This window comes from Vitis vinifera, chromosome 16 (assembly GCF_030704535.1).
Source record: "Vitis vinifera cultivar Pinot Noir 40024 chromosome 16, ASM3070453v1".
Classification (NCBI taxonomy): Eukaryota; Viridiplantae; Streptophyta; class Magnoliopsida; order Vitales; family Vitaceae; genus Vitis; species Vitis vinifera.
This window is the reverse complement of record NC_081820.1, coordinates 15268387-15287246: the sequence shown is the minus strand read 5'-3', so window position 1 is coordinate 15287246 and position 18860 is coordinate 15268387. Positions and strand designations below refer to the sequence as shown.

Sequence of the window (18860 nt, the reverse complement as noted above, 5' to 3'; positions counted from 1 at the left end):
TGTTCCGGAGGCGGAAACATTGTACGCTGATTTTGAAATGTAGGTGGATGAGACTTTGGAAGGGAGAGGCACATATGGAGTGGCCGAGTTTGATTCCAATAAGGGTGGCTCTTAATGTTTTGATGCTGATTTTGAAATGTGGATAAGACTTTGGAAGGGAGAGGCACATATGGAGTGGCCGAGTTTGATTCCAATAAGGGTGCCTCTTAATGTTTTGATGTTGATTTTGAAATGTTTTGAGTTGCAAGCGCTGAGCAATGAGCAGTCATCAACAACTTCAACACCATGACTGAATCGTTTTTGTTTAGCATTGCAGACAACGTTGTGGGGAAGATCGGCTCTGTCACTCTCCAAGAAATTGGCTTAGCATGGGGCGTCAAGACTGAACTGCAAAAGCTGGAAGCCACCTTAACCGCTATCAAATCCGTCCTCCTGGATGCTGAGGAGAAGCAGTGGAAGGATCGACAGCTACGTGATTGGTTGGGAAAGCTCAAGCATGTGTGCTATGATGTGGAAGATGTGCTCGATGAATCAGAGTACCAAGCTTTGCAGCGCCAAGTGGTGAGTCATGGCAGCCTTAAAACAAAGGTACTTGGCTTCTTTTCATCTTCAAATCCGCTTCCATTTAGCTTTAAAATGGGCCATAGGATCAAGGAGGTGAGGGAGAGGTTGGATGGCATTGCAGCAGATAGGGCTCAATTCAATCTACAGACTTGTATGGAGAGGGCTCCTCTGGTGTACAGGGAGACCACCCACTTTGTGCTTGCTTCCGATGTTATCGGAAGAGATAAGGATAAAGAAAAAGTTTTAGAGCTTTTGATGAATTCAAGTGATGATGCTGAGAGTATTTCAGTCATTCCCATAGTTGGTCTTGGAGGTCTTGGAAAGACTACTCTTGCTAAACTAGTGTATAATGATCCGTGGGTAGTTGGGCATTTTAAGAAAAGAATATGGGTTTATGTCTCCAATGACTTTGATATGAAAAGGGTGATTATAGATATTATTAATTCAATCAAAACTACTGTGGAAGGGGGGAGTGGTACTGGTTTGTTAAAGTATAATGAATTGAATCTGGAGCAATCACAAACTGTTCTTCGTACTACTCTAGGAAATGAAAATTTTTTTCTCGTCTTGGATGATATGTGGAATGAGGATCGCCAAAAATGGATTGAACTCAAAACTTTGTTAATGAATGGTGCAAAGGGCAATAAAATTGTTGTAACAACGCGGGGTCATCCAGTGGCTTCGATCATGGGCACTGTTCAAGCATATATTTTAGAGGGTCTTCCCCATGTCGATTGTCTGTCTGTGTTTCTAAAATGGGCATTTAATGAAGGGCAAGAGAAACAACATCCAAACCTTGTAAAAATTGGGGACGGCATTGTAAAGAAGTGCAATGGAGTTCCTTTGGCGGCAAGGACTTTGGGGAGCCTACTTTTCTCAAAATTTGAGCCAAGGGATTGGTTAGATGTGAGAGATAATGACATATGGAAATTAGAACAAAAGGAAGGTGATATTTTACCTGCTTTAAGGTTGAGTTATGAACAATTGCCCTCTTACTTAAAATGTTGCTTTGCATACTGCTCAATTTTTCCCAAGGATTATGTGCTTGATAATGAAAGTTTGGTTTGCATATGGAGCGCAAAAGGGCTCATTGAACCATCCAAAAAGAAGCAAGAGTTGGATGACATCGGAAACAGATATATTAAAGAAATGTTATCAAGATCCTTCTTTCAAGACTTTGAAGATCATCATTATTATTTTACATTTAAAATGCATGATCTGATGCATGATCTTGCATCATTCATATCACAAACTGAGTGCACTCTCATAGATTGTGTAAGCCCAACTGTCTCTAGAATGGTTCGCCATGTGTCATTTAGTTATGATTTGGATGAGAAAGAAATCTTAAGAGTTGTTGGTGAGCTTAACGACATTCGTACAATTTATTTCCCCTTTGTGTTGGAGACATCACGTGGTGAACCATTTCTTAAAGCTTGCATCTCAAGGTTCAAATGCATTAAGATGCTAGATTTAACGGGTTCGAACTTTGACACATTGCCAAATTCTATCAATAATCTAAAGCATCTCAGATTTCTCAACCTCAGTCTGAATAAGAGGATAAAGAAACTTCCAAATTCAGTATGCAAGTTGTTTCATCTGCAAACGTTTTCCCTTCAAGGATGTGAGGGATTCGAGAATCTGCCCAAGGATTTTGGGAACCTCATCAATTTGAGGCAATTAGTGATCACCATGAAACAGAGGGCTTTGACAGGGATAGGACGCCTGGAATCTCTTCGTATTTTAAGGATTTTCGGATGTGAAAATCTAGAATTTCTGCTTCAAGGGACGCAAAGCCTCACTGCCCTTCGGTCATTGCAAATTGGAAGTTGTAGGAGTTTGGAGACTCTGGCACCTAGCATGAAACAACTGCCCTTGTTAGAGCATCTCGTGATTATCGATTGCGAAAGGCTCAATTCACTGGATGGAAATGGGGAAGACCACGTTCCAAGGCTCGGGAATCTACGATTTTTGTTTCTTGGAAATTTACCAAAGTTGGAGGCATTGCCAGAGTGGATGCGCAACCTCACATCCCTTGACAGACTTGTGATTGAAGAATGCCCTCAATTGACTGAAAGATGCAAGAAAACAACAGGGGAGGATTGGCATAAAATCTCTCATGTCTCAGAGATATATATTGATGGCGTCAAAACACCATAAAATTAAGCAAGGTATAAAAATCTCTCATGCACAACATTTAACTAATTAATATATCTTAATTCTTTATAGTGTCCTGACAATTCCCTAATTCCTGTTTCAGGAGATCCACTTAGAGTGATGATGAAGCTTGACATGGATTTGAGCAAGACACATTCTTTTTTCCTTTTTTCCTTTTTGCCTTTCAAGTAAAAGCAGTTTATTCATAAATTGGGGGAGTGTTATTGAACAAAAGTCTGGAATCTATTTATTTTCCGTAAATATAAAGGTTAAGCCACTTCTCTTCAATATTTTACTTGGTATCAGTTTGTTTTGAATTGATGGAAGTGGACTTGTTCAGCCCAAAGAAATGAGGTGATTGATTTTTTATTTTCTTTTCTACTTAAGGTGGTTTTGAAAGCCCAAGACTTGGCTTCATTGTTCCACAGTCATAACCTCAAAAGGCATAAATAAAAGCTTTATGTGTCTAATTTCGATAATTATAAAAAAAAACTGAACAAATTTAAAGCCTTTGAGTTTGGAAATTGTTACACGCATGCTTTCATTTTCCTTGAGCAATCAGTTATTTTTATTATTTATTAGTTTTTGGGTCATGACTTGCAACCCCTGACTTATTAGATGCATATGTTGCTCCTATTATGCATCTCATTTAGTACTTTCAAAAATCAAAAGTGAAAAATAAAAAATAAAAATCATCAAAGTTAAAAAAATAAAAAATAAAAATAAATCTTCTTTCTTTATATTACATAATTATGCAATATCTTTGTTTTTTTATTTACAAGAGAAAAAATTAATATTTATATGTTTGATATTTATAAAAAATTAAAATATTATGTAAAAAATTATTTATGTTTTCTATTTTTATAAATACTAAAACAAAATTTGTATCCAAATGATATCTCAATTATTTATTTTTTTTAACCTATACTAAATTCATTAAAATTTGATTAATTATTTATGTATAATTTTAATATAATTATTTAATTATACTTTTCACAAGTCCATGTGCAGAGTCAGCAAGAATGGAAGATGAATTGTGACAGTTTGTGCAACAGTGGGTTCAAAAGAATCCCCCAAACTGCATTTCGTGCCAGTTTTTAAGCCCATTTTCAAAATTAAAAAAATAAATAAAAAAGAAACAAATTTTAGTCTACACAGTAATTTCACAAAAAATTAAATGTGGAGGGTTGGTAGTTGGTAAGGAAGGCGAATTGGCACGTGATTGAAGAAGGGAGAATTGTATTTTGGGCTCAGTTGGGGCCAAAAATTAACATTTGGTTCATATAACTTTCATAATTGATGGAAATGATATAAGATGTTAAAAGACCAATATATCCTTCAAATTTCTATATATTATCTTTTAAGGATATAAAATAGTGATGGATTAAAATACCTAATGACCTTTCACATAAGCTTTCTTTGTCTTTATTGCACCACTATTTATACAACCATAATAATTCTATTTTAACAATTTGGATTTTTCATTATTTTTAATTTTTTTATAAATAACTCAAAATCAGCATTATTTTCTATTTTAAATTATAAATAAAGAAAAATTATGTTCAAAAACTATTTTAAAAAATACTTTCTAAAAAATGGTAATATGATTTATATTTTTTATGTTTTATTTTTGAAAAAACATTTAATTAAAAAATAAAAACCATTTTTAAAAATAAAAATTGAAAACCTTGTTTAGTACTATTTTTTATATGAAAATAATAAAAAGAATTAAATTCATTTATTATCCATTTTTATTTTTTTCCATTAGTTATTTTAATAATAAAATAAAATAAAAATATAGTATGTTTATAATTAAACAAAGAAATTGATCAATTATATGTTTTTTGTGGGACTATCTTTTACATGAAAAATAATTAAATAACTAAATTATATGTATTTATTACTCTTTTAAATTTTATTTTCTTTATTTATTTTTTGTCTAATAGAAAATTTTAATATATCCATAATTAACAAAGTAATAAATCAATCGTGCACATTTTAATCTATTAAAATAAATTACTTTCTAATTTAAATAAATAAAATGAAATAAGTAAATAAATTTGGGGTTATTTTTATTTTTTAACATATTTTATATCAATATTTTTTATGGTTAAATAAATTTTTTATTTTTTATTTCTTTAATTCCAAAAATAAAATGAAATAAATAAATAAATTTGGTATTTTCTAACTGATCTTATATTCATATTTCTTATGGTTAAATAAATTTTTTTATTTTTTTTCTTTATTTCCAAAAATAAAAGGAAATAAATAAATAAACTTGGCTTAAATAATGGTTTTTAAATAATTTCCTTGTCTTATTTTTAATTACATTTTGCATTGAAAATAAAATAAAATAACATTTTATTTGAGTCACTATACAAGGTATTTACACAAGTGTACATGAGAAATATATAAACTGTATAAAGGTGTACAATACTATTATTTGTGAAGGATTTTAAGTGATTCTGAAAAACTTGTCTGTTTATTTTCCCTAACCGAGGATAAATGACATTCTTTACACATATTGGTTTAGCATATATTCATCTCATGCACTTTATCTAACTTGTATATGGTCATTTGAATAGTTACCTTACTTATGATGATTGTAAAACAAAATTATACAACAATTTTTTTTTCTTTTTTAAAATCAAACCAATGCAAACATGGTTAACCGACTTATTATCAGATATTCATGAGATGATGTATGAAATTTGAGTTATTATACAAGTGTATTACACTAACTGTATAAGACAAATTTATTAATTGTACAAGGGTGCTGATACTACTTTTTGTTAAGGATTTTAAGTGATTTTGAAAAACTTTCCCATTTTTTTCCACTCAAAGATTTTTTTCCCCACTCAAATTCTCTCACTCAAGAATTGTTTCGAATTTTATTTTTAAATTTCATCATTAAAATTTTGTAATTGCATATTTTGTTTTTTTTTTTTTAGTTTTAGCAATGCTCTTTCTTTCCACTATATATATATATATATATATTGTGAAATTTTATCCAAATGAATCTATATTTAAAATTATAATCATATTTATAAAAAAATTTACAAGGATTATCTTTAATTCTTTTAATATATTTATACTCATTTATTTAAAAAATGATAAACTAACTTTTTTTTTTGTAAACATATTCTATTACCTTTCAAGTAAAAAATTAGATAAGTTTGAAAGTCAATAAAAAAAATTAAGTACCACTTTCAATAATTTTCAAATAAAATTTTATATAATATATTTTATTTGAAATTTAATTTCTAAAGTTTCACTAAAAAATTGTGTTGACAATTTTCTTGTTGTGAATCAAAATACTTTGCATTAGTCTATTTAGATAAGAAAAATTATTAATATAATATTAGAACTTCATATCTTAGTTATTTTTTTCAATAAATTTACCTTTTTAAAAATTTTAAAATAAAAACATTAAATTAAAATGCTAAAAGTATATATATATATAATAAAGTGAAGTGATATTCAATTTTTAAAATTTTTAAAATATGGTTAATGTAGAAAATATAAAAAATAATTAAAAATAAGAGAAAAATATAAATGAAAGGATACTATAAATTTAAAATAAAAAATGAAAATTAAACTAAAAGATAAATACAAAAAGATAAAAAAAATATTTGGATGAAAAATCCTAAAATTTTTATCATTGCTTATAATAAGAGCAAAAAGATTCAATATCTTTAAAAATGAAAAACAAAAAAACATTATTGCTTTTTATTTGACATAAAATAGAAATATAGATTGGAAGAAAAAAAAAAGTTAGAAATGAGTAATACTTAATAGGGAATAGAAAAGAGAAAAAAAATACAAAAAAAATTGAAATTCACACTCACTTGTGCTATGTAAGGGTTAAGGGTATTTTAAGGATTAATGAAGGATAATATCCTTCATCTTAATTTTCATATTTTTTTTGGGTCTTGGACTTAAATATGCATGATATATGGACAAAATGTTAATTTTTGGGCCTAGTTGGGCCCAAAACACAATATTCCCATTGAAGAATGAGATCAGACAGTTGGACTATAGCCATTCATTCGTGCCTAGTTTTACTACATCCCTATGTTTCTCTTACTCCTTTCAGAGTCCCCACTTCCATGAGTCTCTCACATTTATTAACGGAAGAATTGTGTTTTCAATCCAGTTAGGTTGGATAATTAAGGCAAGGTCCTCCTATCACTCATAATTAAACCCAAAACCCAATGAGAGAGTAGAAATTGAGATGAAGGATATTGTCTTTAAAAAATTCCTAAAATACCGTTGACTATTAAATGAAAAAAACTAACCAATCACCTCACCTTTCTTATTCTCTCTTTGACTCTTTTACCCTTCTCTCAACTATTTAATAATGGAACCAAGTTGAATCATTTTTCTTCATCAAATTGAATATGAAATATGGTTAAAAATTATTATTGCCAAATGCATTTTTGAAATGAATAACTTTTAAATACCTTATCAAATATTATTCTTTTTTCCAACTTACATAATATATAATAAATATTTTTTAAATATGTTGAAAACTTACATAATATATAATAAATATTATTCTTTATTTCAAACTTATATTATTTCTCATATATATTAAATAATTTTTAAACACCTCATAAAATATTAGTATTATTTGTTTGTTCTTACTTGTAAATTATATATCATCAAATATTATTTTTTTCAAATTTATAGAATATATAATAAATACTTTTTAAATACCTCATAAAATATTATTAATTTCTTTTTTCTAACTTGCAAATTAGACACATGATGTTTATTATTTCGAAAATAATGTAAACACACACGCATATATATTAATCAAGAATACAATATTTATAAGACTAATTTACCAACCTTCCAATAATTTTGAAAATGTAAATAGGGTAATTGGCCAAATTAAAGTCTTCAAAATATTCAAATTTTCTCCATTCCAAAATTATCTAATTATTCCCCACACGAATCCTAAATATTTTAATAAAGATTTAAATATTTAAAACCATTAAAATAAATATTTTCTTATTAAAGCAATTTTTTTCAAAGTAATAACATAAAAATCATGAAATCTTCAAAACTATAATTACAACAAATATTTTAATTTTTAAAACTAATTTCATAATTTAAATTAATAATTTTAAAAAATAAAAATAATTTTTTTTATTTTTAATTCTATTTAAATATGATTTTTTTAATCTCTATTGATAACAATGAAATTATGTTTATAAAAGCAAAATAGTAAATATATATATTTCATTTAGTTTACTTATAATGAACAATTCAAACATGATTTATTTTAATTTTATTTTCTATGTGTTAATTTTTGTAGGGAATGTCTTAATGACATAGTTTGGTAAAAAAAAAAAAAAAAAAACTATCAATAATCGTCTTAATGTCAAACTCAAGTTGTTTAAAAATCGTACAAAACTTATTAGGAGCTTTGTACACTCTTGTACACTTGATACATTTTCCTTGTACAGTTAGTGTAATACCTTTGTACAATGACAAATTTCATATCTCTCCTAAGTTATATGTCCATGTAAGTGTATTAATCATATTTTCAATGGTTTGGTTGAGAAAATAGTGAATGACTTAGGGTCAAATTTTTTTCCCCAAATATCATTATTAGGGAAAATATTGGAATTTTCATGTGATAGTTAAATAAAGTGCATGACATAGGTGTACAATCCTTTGGTGACAAGGAGAATTAAAAAAGTGGTTTAGAATCGATTGAAATCATTCACAAAAGATAATCTTGTACACCTTTGTACAATTAGTATATTTTCCTTGTACAACTAGTATAATACCCTTGTACAATGAGACAAATTTCATATCCCTTTTAAGTTATGTGTTCATTTAAGAGTGTTTAACCATATTTCCAATGGTTTAGTTGAGAAGATGGTGGATGACTTAAGGTTAATTTTTTTTCCCCATATATCATTATTGTGGAAAGTATTGGAATTTCCATGCGGGAATTAAATAAAGTGCATAACATATGTGTATAATTCGTGAGTGATAAGAGACATAAAAGAATGTCTCATAATCGATTGTAATATTTCACAAAGGGTAACCTTGTACACCTTTGTACACTTAGTACATTTCCCTTGTACAATTAGTGTAATATAATTGTACAGTGGCGCAATAAATGAATAAATGGTTTTTTTTTATTTATTTTCATATAAAAAAATAGTACTAAACAAGGTTTTCAATTTTCATTTTTAAAAATAGTTTTCATATTTTAATTAAACGTATTTTCAAAAAGAGACAATATAGAAAATAAAAATTATTTTTAAAAATAAAAACTAGAAAAATATTTTAAAATCAAACCCAAATATAATCTATATAATTTTTAACTACTTGTTTTCATTTAAAATAAGTAAATATACCTTTCAACCCTTTTATATAAGAAAATTTTAATTTCTACTATGTATTGATATAATCCACTTCTAAAATTAAGTCATAAGAAAACACTTTAATTGAGTACTTCAAATAAAAACTCTTCATCAATCCTCTTTCTTTCGTTTATTCTTTATTTATTTATTTTTTTATTTTAATAAATTTTCAATTAATTCAAATCATTAAAAAAAATCTTTAATAAACAAATTTGTAACATTTCATATAACTTATTACTAAAAGTCATATTAAAAAAGTTATTAAAATAAAGAAGGAAGAACATTAAAAAAAATTGAACTTTTTATTTTATAATAGTAAAAAAAAAAACTTTAAAATAATTTTTAGTATAAAAGAAATTAAAATAGTGAATATATTTATTTTAAATAATGTTTTAATCATTAAATTATTTACTTCTAAAATGTAAAAGATAAAAATAAATGTAAAAGATAATTTTTATTTATTTAAATTAATATTTTTTTAGAAAGTATTTTCCAAAATAGTCTTTGAATCATTAATATAATTTTTGTTTATTTATAATTTAAAAATAAAAAATAATGTTGATTTTTCAATTATTTATAAAAGAGTTTAAACAAATAATGAAAAATCTAAAAATGGTTAAACAAGAAAGAATAGTGGAACGTGAAGAGCAGTAGAATAAAGACAAAACTAAGTCAAATGGATATTTTTGTTGATTACTATCTCATATCCTTGTAATCAATTATGGGTGTTTGGAGGACTTTACCTTAATTATCAAGCCTATGGGTTAAAAACATAATTTTCCCTTTCTTAATTTCAGAAGTTAGAAGACAATCATTAAAGTCATAAAAATAATAAATAAATAAAAATATCTTCATTTTTTATATTATATAATTATGAAACATTTTTAGTTTTTATTTTTTATTTTTACTAGAAGGAAATTGATACTATAATGTTTAATATTTATAAAATTTTAAAAAATAATTTAAAATTTACTTATGTTTTCTATTTTTTTAAAATAGTAAAAAAAAATTTATCCAAATAATATTTTAATTATTTATTCTATTTAATTTTTTAATTTATATTAAATTAACTAAAATTTGGTTAATTGTTAATGTATATCTTAATAATATGAGTCACTATTAAACGGATGTAGGTCTAGTTAATCCTATGATTTTTATGTTGATTAGATCTACCAACACTAACAAATCCTGGTAGGAATAGAAAGTAACTGCAACCAACCACTCCGCAACTTTCACACCAATGGTAACATTAATATATAAATTTACCAACGGTAAATCTGAAAGACTACGAAATTTGGTTTTCAAATCAATTGAGAATTAAAAATAGTTATTATCTTGTTGATAAGTTTCCTGAAAAAAGGGAAACAAATCTCCAATAAAAAAGAGATAATAGATAATATTTTGTTTGTAAGAAGAAAATTTGATAATAAATTTAGAATTAAGCAACTAAATCATGAAAATTAAAAATTCAATTCCCTATTTTTACCTATTCCTTCAAGGACAAAACGATTGTACATGAGAAAAAAATGTTTCATAAAAAAGAAAAGGTTTCACAAAATTTTTCTATAAGTTCTCGAAATTACAAAAGAACCATATGCATGTTCTTCACCCTTTGACAAAGTTATTTAAGAATAAGTCACTTCAGGGTCTTAATTGATTTTCAAAATAAAAAAAAAAAACAATTTCATTGTCTACTTTTAGATTATGATCATCAAAGCAAAAAAATAAGGGGAAAAGTATTTTTTGTAAAAAGTATTTTTTATTATAATATTGTCTATTTTTACAAGACTTAGACTTTTATTTGTGTGTGCAGTGGATTCAAAAGAATCCTTAGATTTCATTTTGTGCCAATGTTTATAAGTCCATTTTTAACATTAAAAAAATTAAAATTTTAGTTTACAATTGTAATTTTAAAAGGAAATTTGAAGATATTAAATTCCGAAGAGACAGTAGGGTAGCAGTTGACTGAGGGTTTTTTCTAAGGTATTTTGTTTTATTAAAAGGCATACTTTTTCACCAAATATTGAAGTTATATTTGATTCACAAAATATTAAAGAAAGAAAAAATTATTAAAAAAATAGTTTTTATATTTAATTTCATTATAAAAATATAAAAAATAAAATAAAATATAATAAAATCAATTAAAAATTTATTTATATTTAAATTATTTAATCTCTATATAATAAAAAAAATAATTTATTAACTTCAGACTTTTTTTTTTCATTTTCTTCATCCTATTTTTTTTTTTCCTCCATTTCCTTTTACTTATATTTTTCCTCAAAATTTAATTTCCCACGACCAAACCTAGCCTAAGGGTGGGCAGCATGTAAGCAGACAAAATGAGAAGTGAGTGAAAATGAGAGGTTGCAGCCTTTTATAGTCAAACTACTACCATTCGTTTGTGGTTTATTGTCAAAACCTTTTATTGTCTGTGTATGCCGACAAAGTCTACACAAACCTGCTATGTATCATTTTTATAACTATCAAAAGTTAAAAAAGAAAAGCACTCATTAGCCATTACCTCAAAATTGGATGCTTTTAATTGATTTTTCATAATTTAATGATTTTTTACGGGTATTCATTTCTAAAGAAAATATTATTTTCCTTCTTCCAAAATATAAAATTCTCAGTCTAATACTACAATTTAGAGTTAGAAGCAGTTTGGTCTACGTCTTTCAGGGTATGCCCTTTGCAGTGCAATGCGCCTAAATTTAGTGAGGTGTAATACCTCATTGAGGAAGGGAGCAATGGTACTAATTCTGGTTGCTCAACAGTCAGCCACAAAAGATTGCACAATAAGGTTTATCAACATATCTTGAAATTTATCAATTCTAGTTGACAATTATGTTTTATTTTTTAAATCCTTTGAGACCTTTTTTATTTTTTTTGGTATTCCAAAAAATATTTTTTTCATGGTTATTTTATGAAAAGTATAAAAAAAAATTAAATATAATTAAAATTAATTATAACTTTATTTATTTTTAAATTATTTAATTTTTATATCGAAAGGTTAAAATAAATAAAATAATTTAAAATAACATATAAAAATAATTTATTCATTTTAACTTTATTTTTTATTTTTTATTTTTATTTATTTTTTTTCTTTCTAATTTTCTTATCCTATACATGTGCGTTTTGCAAGATTTTTTTGAATATAAGTAGGTGAAATCAGTTATAAGTAGGTGAAATTATTGAAAGATTTTTTTGCGCATTCTGCCTCTTTAGTAGCTTTGGTGCTTTTTGATCTAATTATGTCACCAATCAACTATTGGAAAATTTAAATAAAATTAGATGAGTGAAATTTGAATATAAAGTGTTAAACACAAGTTGGAGGTTTTTTTCTCTAGTCCAGAGACCTTTGCAATTAATTAAGTGGAAAATTAAAAAAATTATATGATTCAACCTTGATTGTCTTAATTAAGCATATGGGAATTGAACATAGAAAACTAGTGTGGACCCCGCATTTCGCACGATGCGTTCCCACTCGATGGCGAAACTCGCTTTTTATTTGAGAATAATTTATTTCTTTAGAAAATAAATTGGAGTCGTCACTTATTTTTGTTTTATTTTTAAAGGGAAAACAAAATAAGAAAGAAAAACCCTAAGTGTGACTCCTAAAGGAAAAACAGGTTTGTGAAAAACTGAGTCAGGTCCGAGGGTCAGGTTACTTATTGGGAAGGTACAGTAAAAATCGTAGCACCCCTCTAAGTCCCTAAAAACGGGTCTATACTAAATAAGATGTAGCAAGCATGATAATTGATTGATTAAACATGAATACTAAATAGTAATCAAATGTACGAAAATAAGACATGCATGATAACAAATAAATTAATAAACACTATCAGGTACAAGGCATACCCAAGGAAGAAAATGTCGCGATATTTTGGCGATATATCGCCGAAATATCGTGTATCGAAGGATATCGACACGATATTTCATGGAGAAATATCGGTCAGGTGATATTTCAGAATAAATCGCGATATATCGGCGATTTTGGTGATAAATCAACAATTTTTCCCGATATATCGCATGGTCAATGCGGGTCAACGAAGTCAAATGTGCTACAGTGCAGTCAACGAGCTACTACAGTGCGCCTCCCATTTGCTGCCGAGGGGATTCAGCCACTTACCATCTGGGCTAACTAGCCCCTTGATATATAATGTGCAAACAATATATATATACACTTAAACTCAGTATGAAAATACTAAAAGAATATTTTAAAGAGCAAATTAATTATAATTATATTATAATTAAATGCAAGATCTTTTAATTAATTACCAAAAATATAAAAATTATATAATTTTCTTCATAATGTTTTTAATATCATTAATAATTAATTAAATATTAAAAAAATTATATATATATATATATATCATAATTTATTTTATATTGTTTAATACAATTGAATTAAATGGATCATATTTTAATATTAATATATATTTTAAAATTAGACATATTATAATTGTAATTTAATAATAAATGTACACTTATAAAATTCATATTTTTATCGATACATACGATATTATTATCAAATATGATAAATCATGATATACATATATCAAAATTTTCAATAAAATAACTTTAAAATGTCTATTATACTTCTAATTATATTATTATGAGGTTTTCCTTACATTTTCATGAGTTTTTAACAATTTTAAGCTTACCGATATTTTTTTCCAAAATATCCGCCGATATATATCCGATATATCCGTAAAATCGAAGTATCGATATATCCGTGATTACCGATATTTTCATCCTTGAGCGTACCTTAGTCACAAGTTGAGCGCTATCATAAGAGACAAGGAATACAGAATAATCGTGTGCATGGCCACAGAATGAGGCAAACCAATCAAGTATATCAATCAAACTGTCAATGAGAAAATTACATATGTTGGGTCCCACCAAAACCCAATCGATCTCGCATGAATTAATCTCACAAGTTCCATTAGTCTGGAATTATGAAAATTGTCTTCGTGCTTATTGAGAATGGAGAAGAACAGAAGATTATTTGGAAACAAGAGTGAACTTAAAACTATTCGGGAGAAAATTGGATTTTCGAAATTTATTTGAAAATTGGAGTCTCGAGGATTGTTTGAAAATTGAAGTTTTGGGAATTAAATTTGAGGATCGGAAACTTGGAGATTAAATTTGAAAGAAACCGGAATTGAAAATTATTTGAGAAGTAGAAACTATGAAAATTTAATTATATAAATTGGAATCTTTGTAAATCGTTCGAGTTGAAGGTGGAATTCTTTTGAAAATAAACAAAGAAAATGCTAATAATAATAATAATAATAATAAATAAATAAATAAATCAATCAATCAATCAATCAATAAATATGAAAATTGGAATTTTAGAAATTGAGAGTTAAACTCAGAAATTGGAATTTTGGGGGGTTATTTAGAGATGAAATTTTAAATAAATGAATAAATAAATGAATGGAATAATAATAATAATGATTAGATAAATAACTGTGAAAATTGGAAATTGAATTTAGAGATTGGAAATTTGAAGAATTATTTAGAAATGAAGTTTTAAACAAATGAATAAATAAATAAATAAATAACTAAATTAATAGTGATAACGGAAAATAAAAGTGATCAACAGAATACGTGAATGAATAAATAAATGGAATAATGACAATAACAAAAATAATAATGATTAGATAAATAATTGTGAAAACTAGAAATTGAATTTAGGAATTGGAAATTTGAATAATTATTTGGAAATGGAGTTTTAAATAAATGAATAAGTGAATAAATAAATAAACGAAATAATAGTAATAATGAAAATAATAATGATTAGATAAATAATTGTGAAAATTGGAAATTGAGCTTAGAAATTGGAAATTTGAAGAATTATTTGGAGAAAGAATTTTAAATAAATGAATAAGTGAATAAACAAATAAACAGAATGATAGTAATAACGGAAATAATAATGATTGGATAAGTAATTGCGAAAATTGGAATTTTGGAAATTGAAAATTAAATTTGGAGATTAGAATTTTGTGGAATTATTGAAAAATGGATTTTTTTTTTTTAAAAAAAGGAATGAATAAATAAATAAATAAAATAATAATAATAATAATACTAATACTAATAATGAAAATAATAATAATTAAATAGACAAACGTGAAAAATAGGATTTTGCTGACTTAAAATTCTAAGGAGGGATAAGCGTATGAAGAATGAAGATTATTGGAAGAACTAAAAATTGGAAAACTATTTGCAAAAAGGGATTGGGGGATTATTTTTAAAATTGAAAGAAGGAATTTGGAGAGTGATACGTGGCCCAAAGGTGGCCATGCAAAAGGTGGCCATGCTAAATGATGTCAAAGATAGAGAGAATGAAACCCAAAGATAGAAGGATGCTGGCAGGAACGAGAGCTTCATCACATCTCCTTTGCTCGGGCCATATGAGAATCCAAACTTCCTTGAAATCACAAGACCCAAACCCTCCATCCTTCCTACTGGTAAACATAGGCAAGACTGCACTTGCCACAATAGTGTCTATCAAAGTGGCTGACCATGAAGGTACCCACGCAACACTCAGAATCAAGGCAATCCCTTCTCAACCTTTGTGTAGGACCTCAGGCGCTACCAACTCTCCTAAAAGCAATTGCTGTTAGGAAAGGTGCATACCCTAGCCTTATAGTGCATTCACCCAAGTGCCCACGACGAACACAAGGGGAGTTGATGGACACGGCCAACCCTTCGATCTGCCAACAATCTCCCCCTTAGCGACACCCCTAGGGTTCGAACCCATGACCTTGGCTCTGATACCACTTGTAGGACCTCATGCGCTACCAACTCTCCTAAAAGTAATTGTTGTTAGGAAAGGTGCATACCCTAGCCTTATAGTGCATTCACCTAAGCGCCCACAACGAACACAAGGGGAGTTGATGGACACAACCAACCCTCCGATCTGCCAACACATGGGGTTGATTACACAGAGGTTTTTGTGCTGATGGCAAGGATGGATACAGTTCGAATGATTATTGCTCTTGCAGCTCAAAGGAATTGGACAATTTACCAACTAGATGTGAAATCAGCCTTTCTCCATGGAGAGTTAAGTGAAGAGGTGTTTGTTGAGCAACCAAGAGGCTATGAGCAAAAGGACAATCCGCATAAGGTGTACAAACTGAAGAAAGCCTTATACGGACTCAAACAAGCTCCACAAGCTTGGTTTAGTCGTATAGAAGCACACTTTGTGAATGAAGGCTTTGAGAGGTGCCACAGTGAGCATACCTTGTTCGTCAAAACAAGCAAAGGAGGTAAAATTTTAATTTTGAGTTTGTATGCTGATGACCTCATTTTTATTGGAAATGATGAATCAATGTTTTATGAGTTCAAGAGCTCTATGATGCATGAGTTTGATATGACTGATTTGGGAAAGATGAGGTATTTTCTTGGAGTTGAAGTGTTACAGAAGACTGATGGCATTTACATCAGTCAAAAGAAATATGCCTTAGATGTGTTTAAAAGATTTGGGATGGAGGAGAGCAATTATGTCCATAGTCCGATTGTTATAGGTTTTAAAGTCTTCAAAGACGAAAATGGAGTCAAGGTTGATGCAACATTCTTCAAGCAAATAGTAGGGAGTCTCATGTATCTAACAGCAACTCGACCTGACTTGATGTTTATAGTGAGTTTAATTAGTAGATACATGGGGCAGCCAACTGAACTTCACTTACAGATTGCAAAGAGGGTGTTAAGATATTTGAGAGGCACAACAAATCTTGGGATTTTCTACAAGAAGGGAGAGAATGATAAATTGGTTTCCTTTACTGATAGTGACTATGTCGGTGATTTGGAGGATAGGAAAAGCACATCGGGATATGTATTCATGTTGAGTTCCGGAGCTGTGTCTTAGTCCTCTAGAAAGTAGCCTGTTGTTTCTCCCCACAATTGAAGCTGAATTCATAGCCGCAACATCCTGTGCATGTCAAGTTGTTTGGATGAGGAGAATCTTAGAGAAGCTCAGTCATACACAAGGTAATTGTACTATTGTGTTTTGTGACAATAGTTCAACAATTAAATTATCAAAGAATCCAGTGATGCATGGATGAAGCAAACACATAGATGTTCACTTTCATTTTCTGCGTGATCTTACTAAAGAAGGAGTAGTGGAATTAGTTCATTGTGGTACACAAGATTAGATTGCAGACGTGATGACTAAGCCTCTCAAGCTTGACATGTTTTTGAAGCTGAGAGAGTTGATGGGTGTTCATGAAGTTCCATATGTAAACTAATTGCTGTTAGGAGTTAGTTTAAGGGAGAGTGTCAAGATTTAAGTTTTCTGATTGTTTAGTTTTTTTTTGTTTTAATAATCCCTATTAAGTAGGGTAGTTTTCAGCTTTGACTTATTCTCTACTCTTTACCACATTATTTGTTAGTGTAAAACGTGGGTTGTTTTTCTTGTCAATTAGTTATTGTAAGGCTATTTTATTAGCCAAGGTTGTTGATCAATAGATGTAAGCTAGATATTAAGTTGATATATACCCTTGACAATCAATATTTTTGGTTTATTTTAGTCATAGTATACCTTGTTTGGTATTGAAATATTTTCAAGGTTGACTTAGTCATTAATGATTTCCTTTGGATGATGTTGATTCATTCTTGAAATCTTGGATTTTAATTGTATAGCTAATTACTTGATTTATTTTCGTTCTTGCTAATATCTCAAGTTTCTTTGGTTTCTTAGCACTTTAGGTTGTAATTGTTGTCTCTCATATCTTTCCAAGGTTTTTTTTTAGTATAAAGGGTTGTTCTTTTAGCCTATTTTACATTAAAAAAAAAATGATGTTTTGAAAGCTTAAAGGAGTGTTGTTATTAAGATTAGCGCTTGATGATAGGAATGGAGAGGTTAAGTGCTCCTTATAGTACTCAAGCACTCTTAAGGGCTTCTAGCACCCTTCGAGAGCTCAATGGCTCAAATTTGCTTCCAACGCCCTTCTAGCGCTCAAAGTGCTTGAGCTCTAATCTAACTTGGAGTGCTCTTGTGCATGCTAAAGGCTATAAAAAGTATTCCAACACCTTGTTGTGTTCATTTCCTCTATCCCCAATCATCTCCTATGCTCTTTCTTGGTGTCTACTTGTCTTTTATCATTTTTTTGGTTTGGTTTTCACTTGTTCCAACTTTGTAAGAGTGTTGTTGCTTTCTTCTTGAGCATTTCTAATGGTTCATTTTTACCAAGTAGCTTCTAGATTTTCATGTGTCTTCATTTTTCACTCTAGGCTAAGTGTGTCGAGTCATAGGCATCCTAGGGAGTCATCTCCTACCCCTTTATTCCATGAGCCTACCATAGCCATCCCCTTGACCTTGATGATCTTTCAATTGAGTGTTTCTTCTTTATGGTGTCTTGAGAGTGATACCGTTCTCAATTCTTTGTTCATAGAATTGAGATCAAGTGGGCTATCGCTTTGAGCACTTTTTATGACACTGATCTTCCAACTATTTTCAGCGAGAAAGGTTGGAAGCCTTTTGCGTCACTTTTTATATACCTTTTTCAAAACTCCTCTCATCAAACATAGATTTGTGGGTCGGTCGCCTGTTTCATCTATGCCATTCCCTTTGGGTAATTGATAGATATCGCCTAGGTTATCTTTTACATCATGGCTACATATCGTGAGTTGTCTCATCTTGGAAGCCTTCCTTTCATTCTAGTTGTCTCCCACATCCTAGTTGATCTAGTTTTGAGATTGCTTAGTAGCTAGGTATGCTTGGACCGCATGCTCTCATCAGCAAGAGTTCAT

The 18860-nt window shown here is 28.6% G+C and overlaps 1 protein-coding gene across 1 annotated transcript; it reads left to right on the top strand.

Moving 5' to 3' along the window:
• Nucleotides 1-220: 220 nt before the first annotated feature.
• Nucleotides 221-3006, top strand: LOC100265594 (putative disease resistance protein RGA3). The gene is made up of 2 exons (XM_059733719.1): nt 221-2732; nt 2822-3006. Exon 1 carries the CDS (start codon nt 286-288, stop codon nt 2719-2721), a length of 2436 nt encoding a protein of 811 aa, XP_059589702.1. The 5' UTR covers nt 221-285; the 3' UTR covers nt 2722-2732; nt 2822-3006.
• The last annotated feature ends 15854 nt before the right edge of the window (nt 3007-18860 follow it).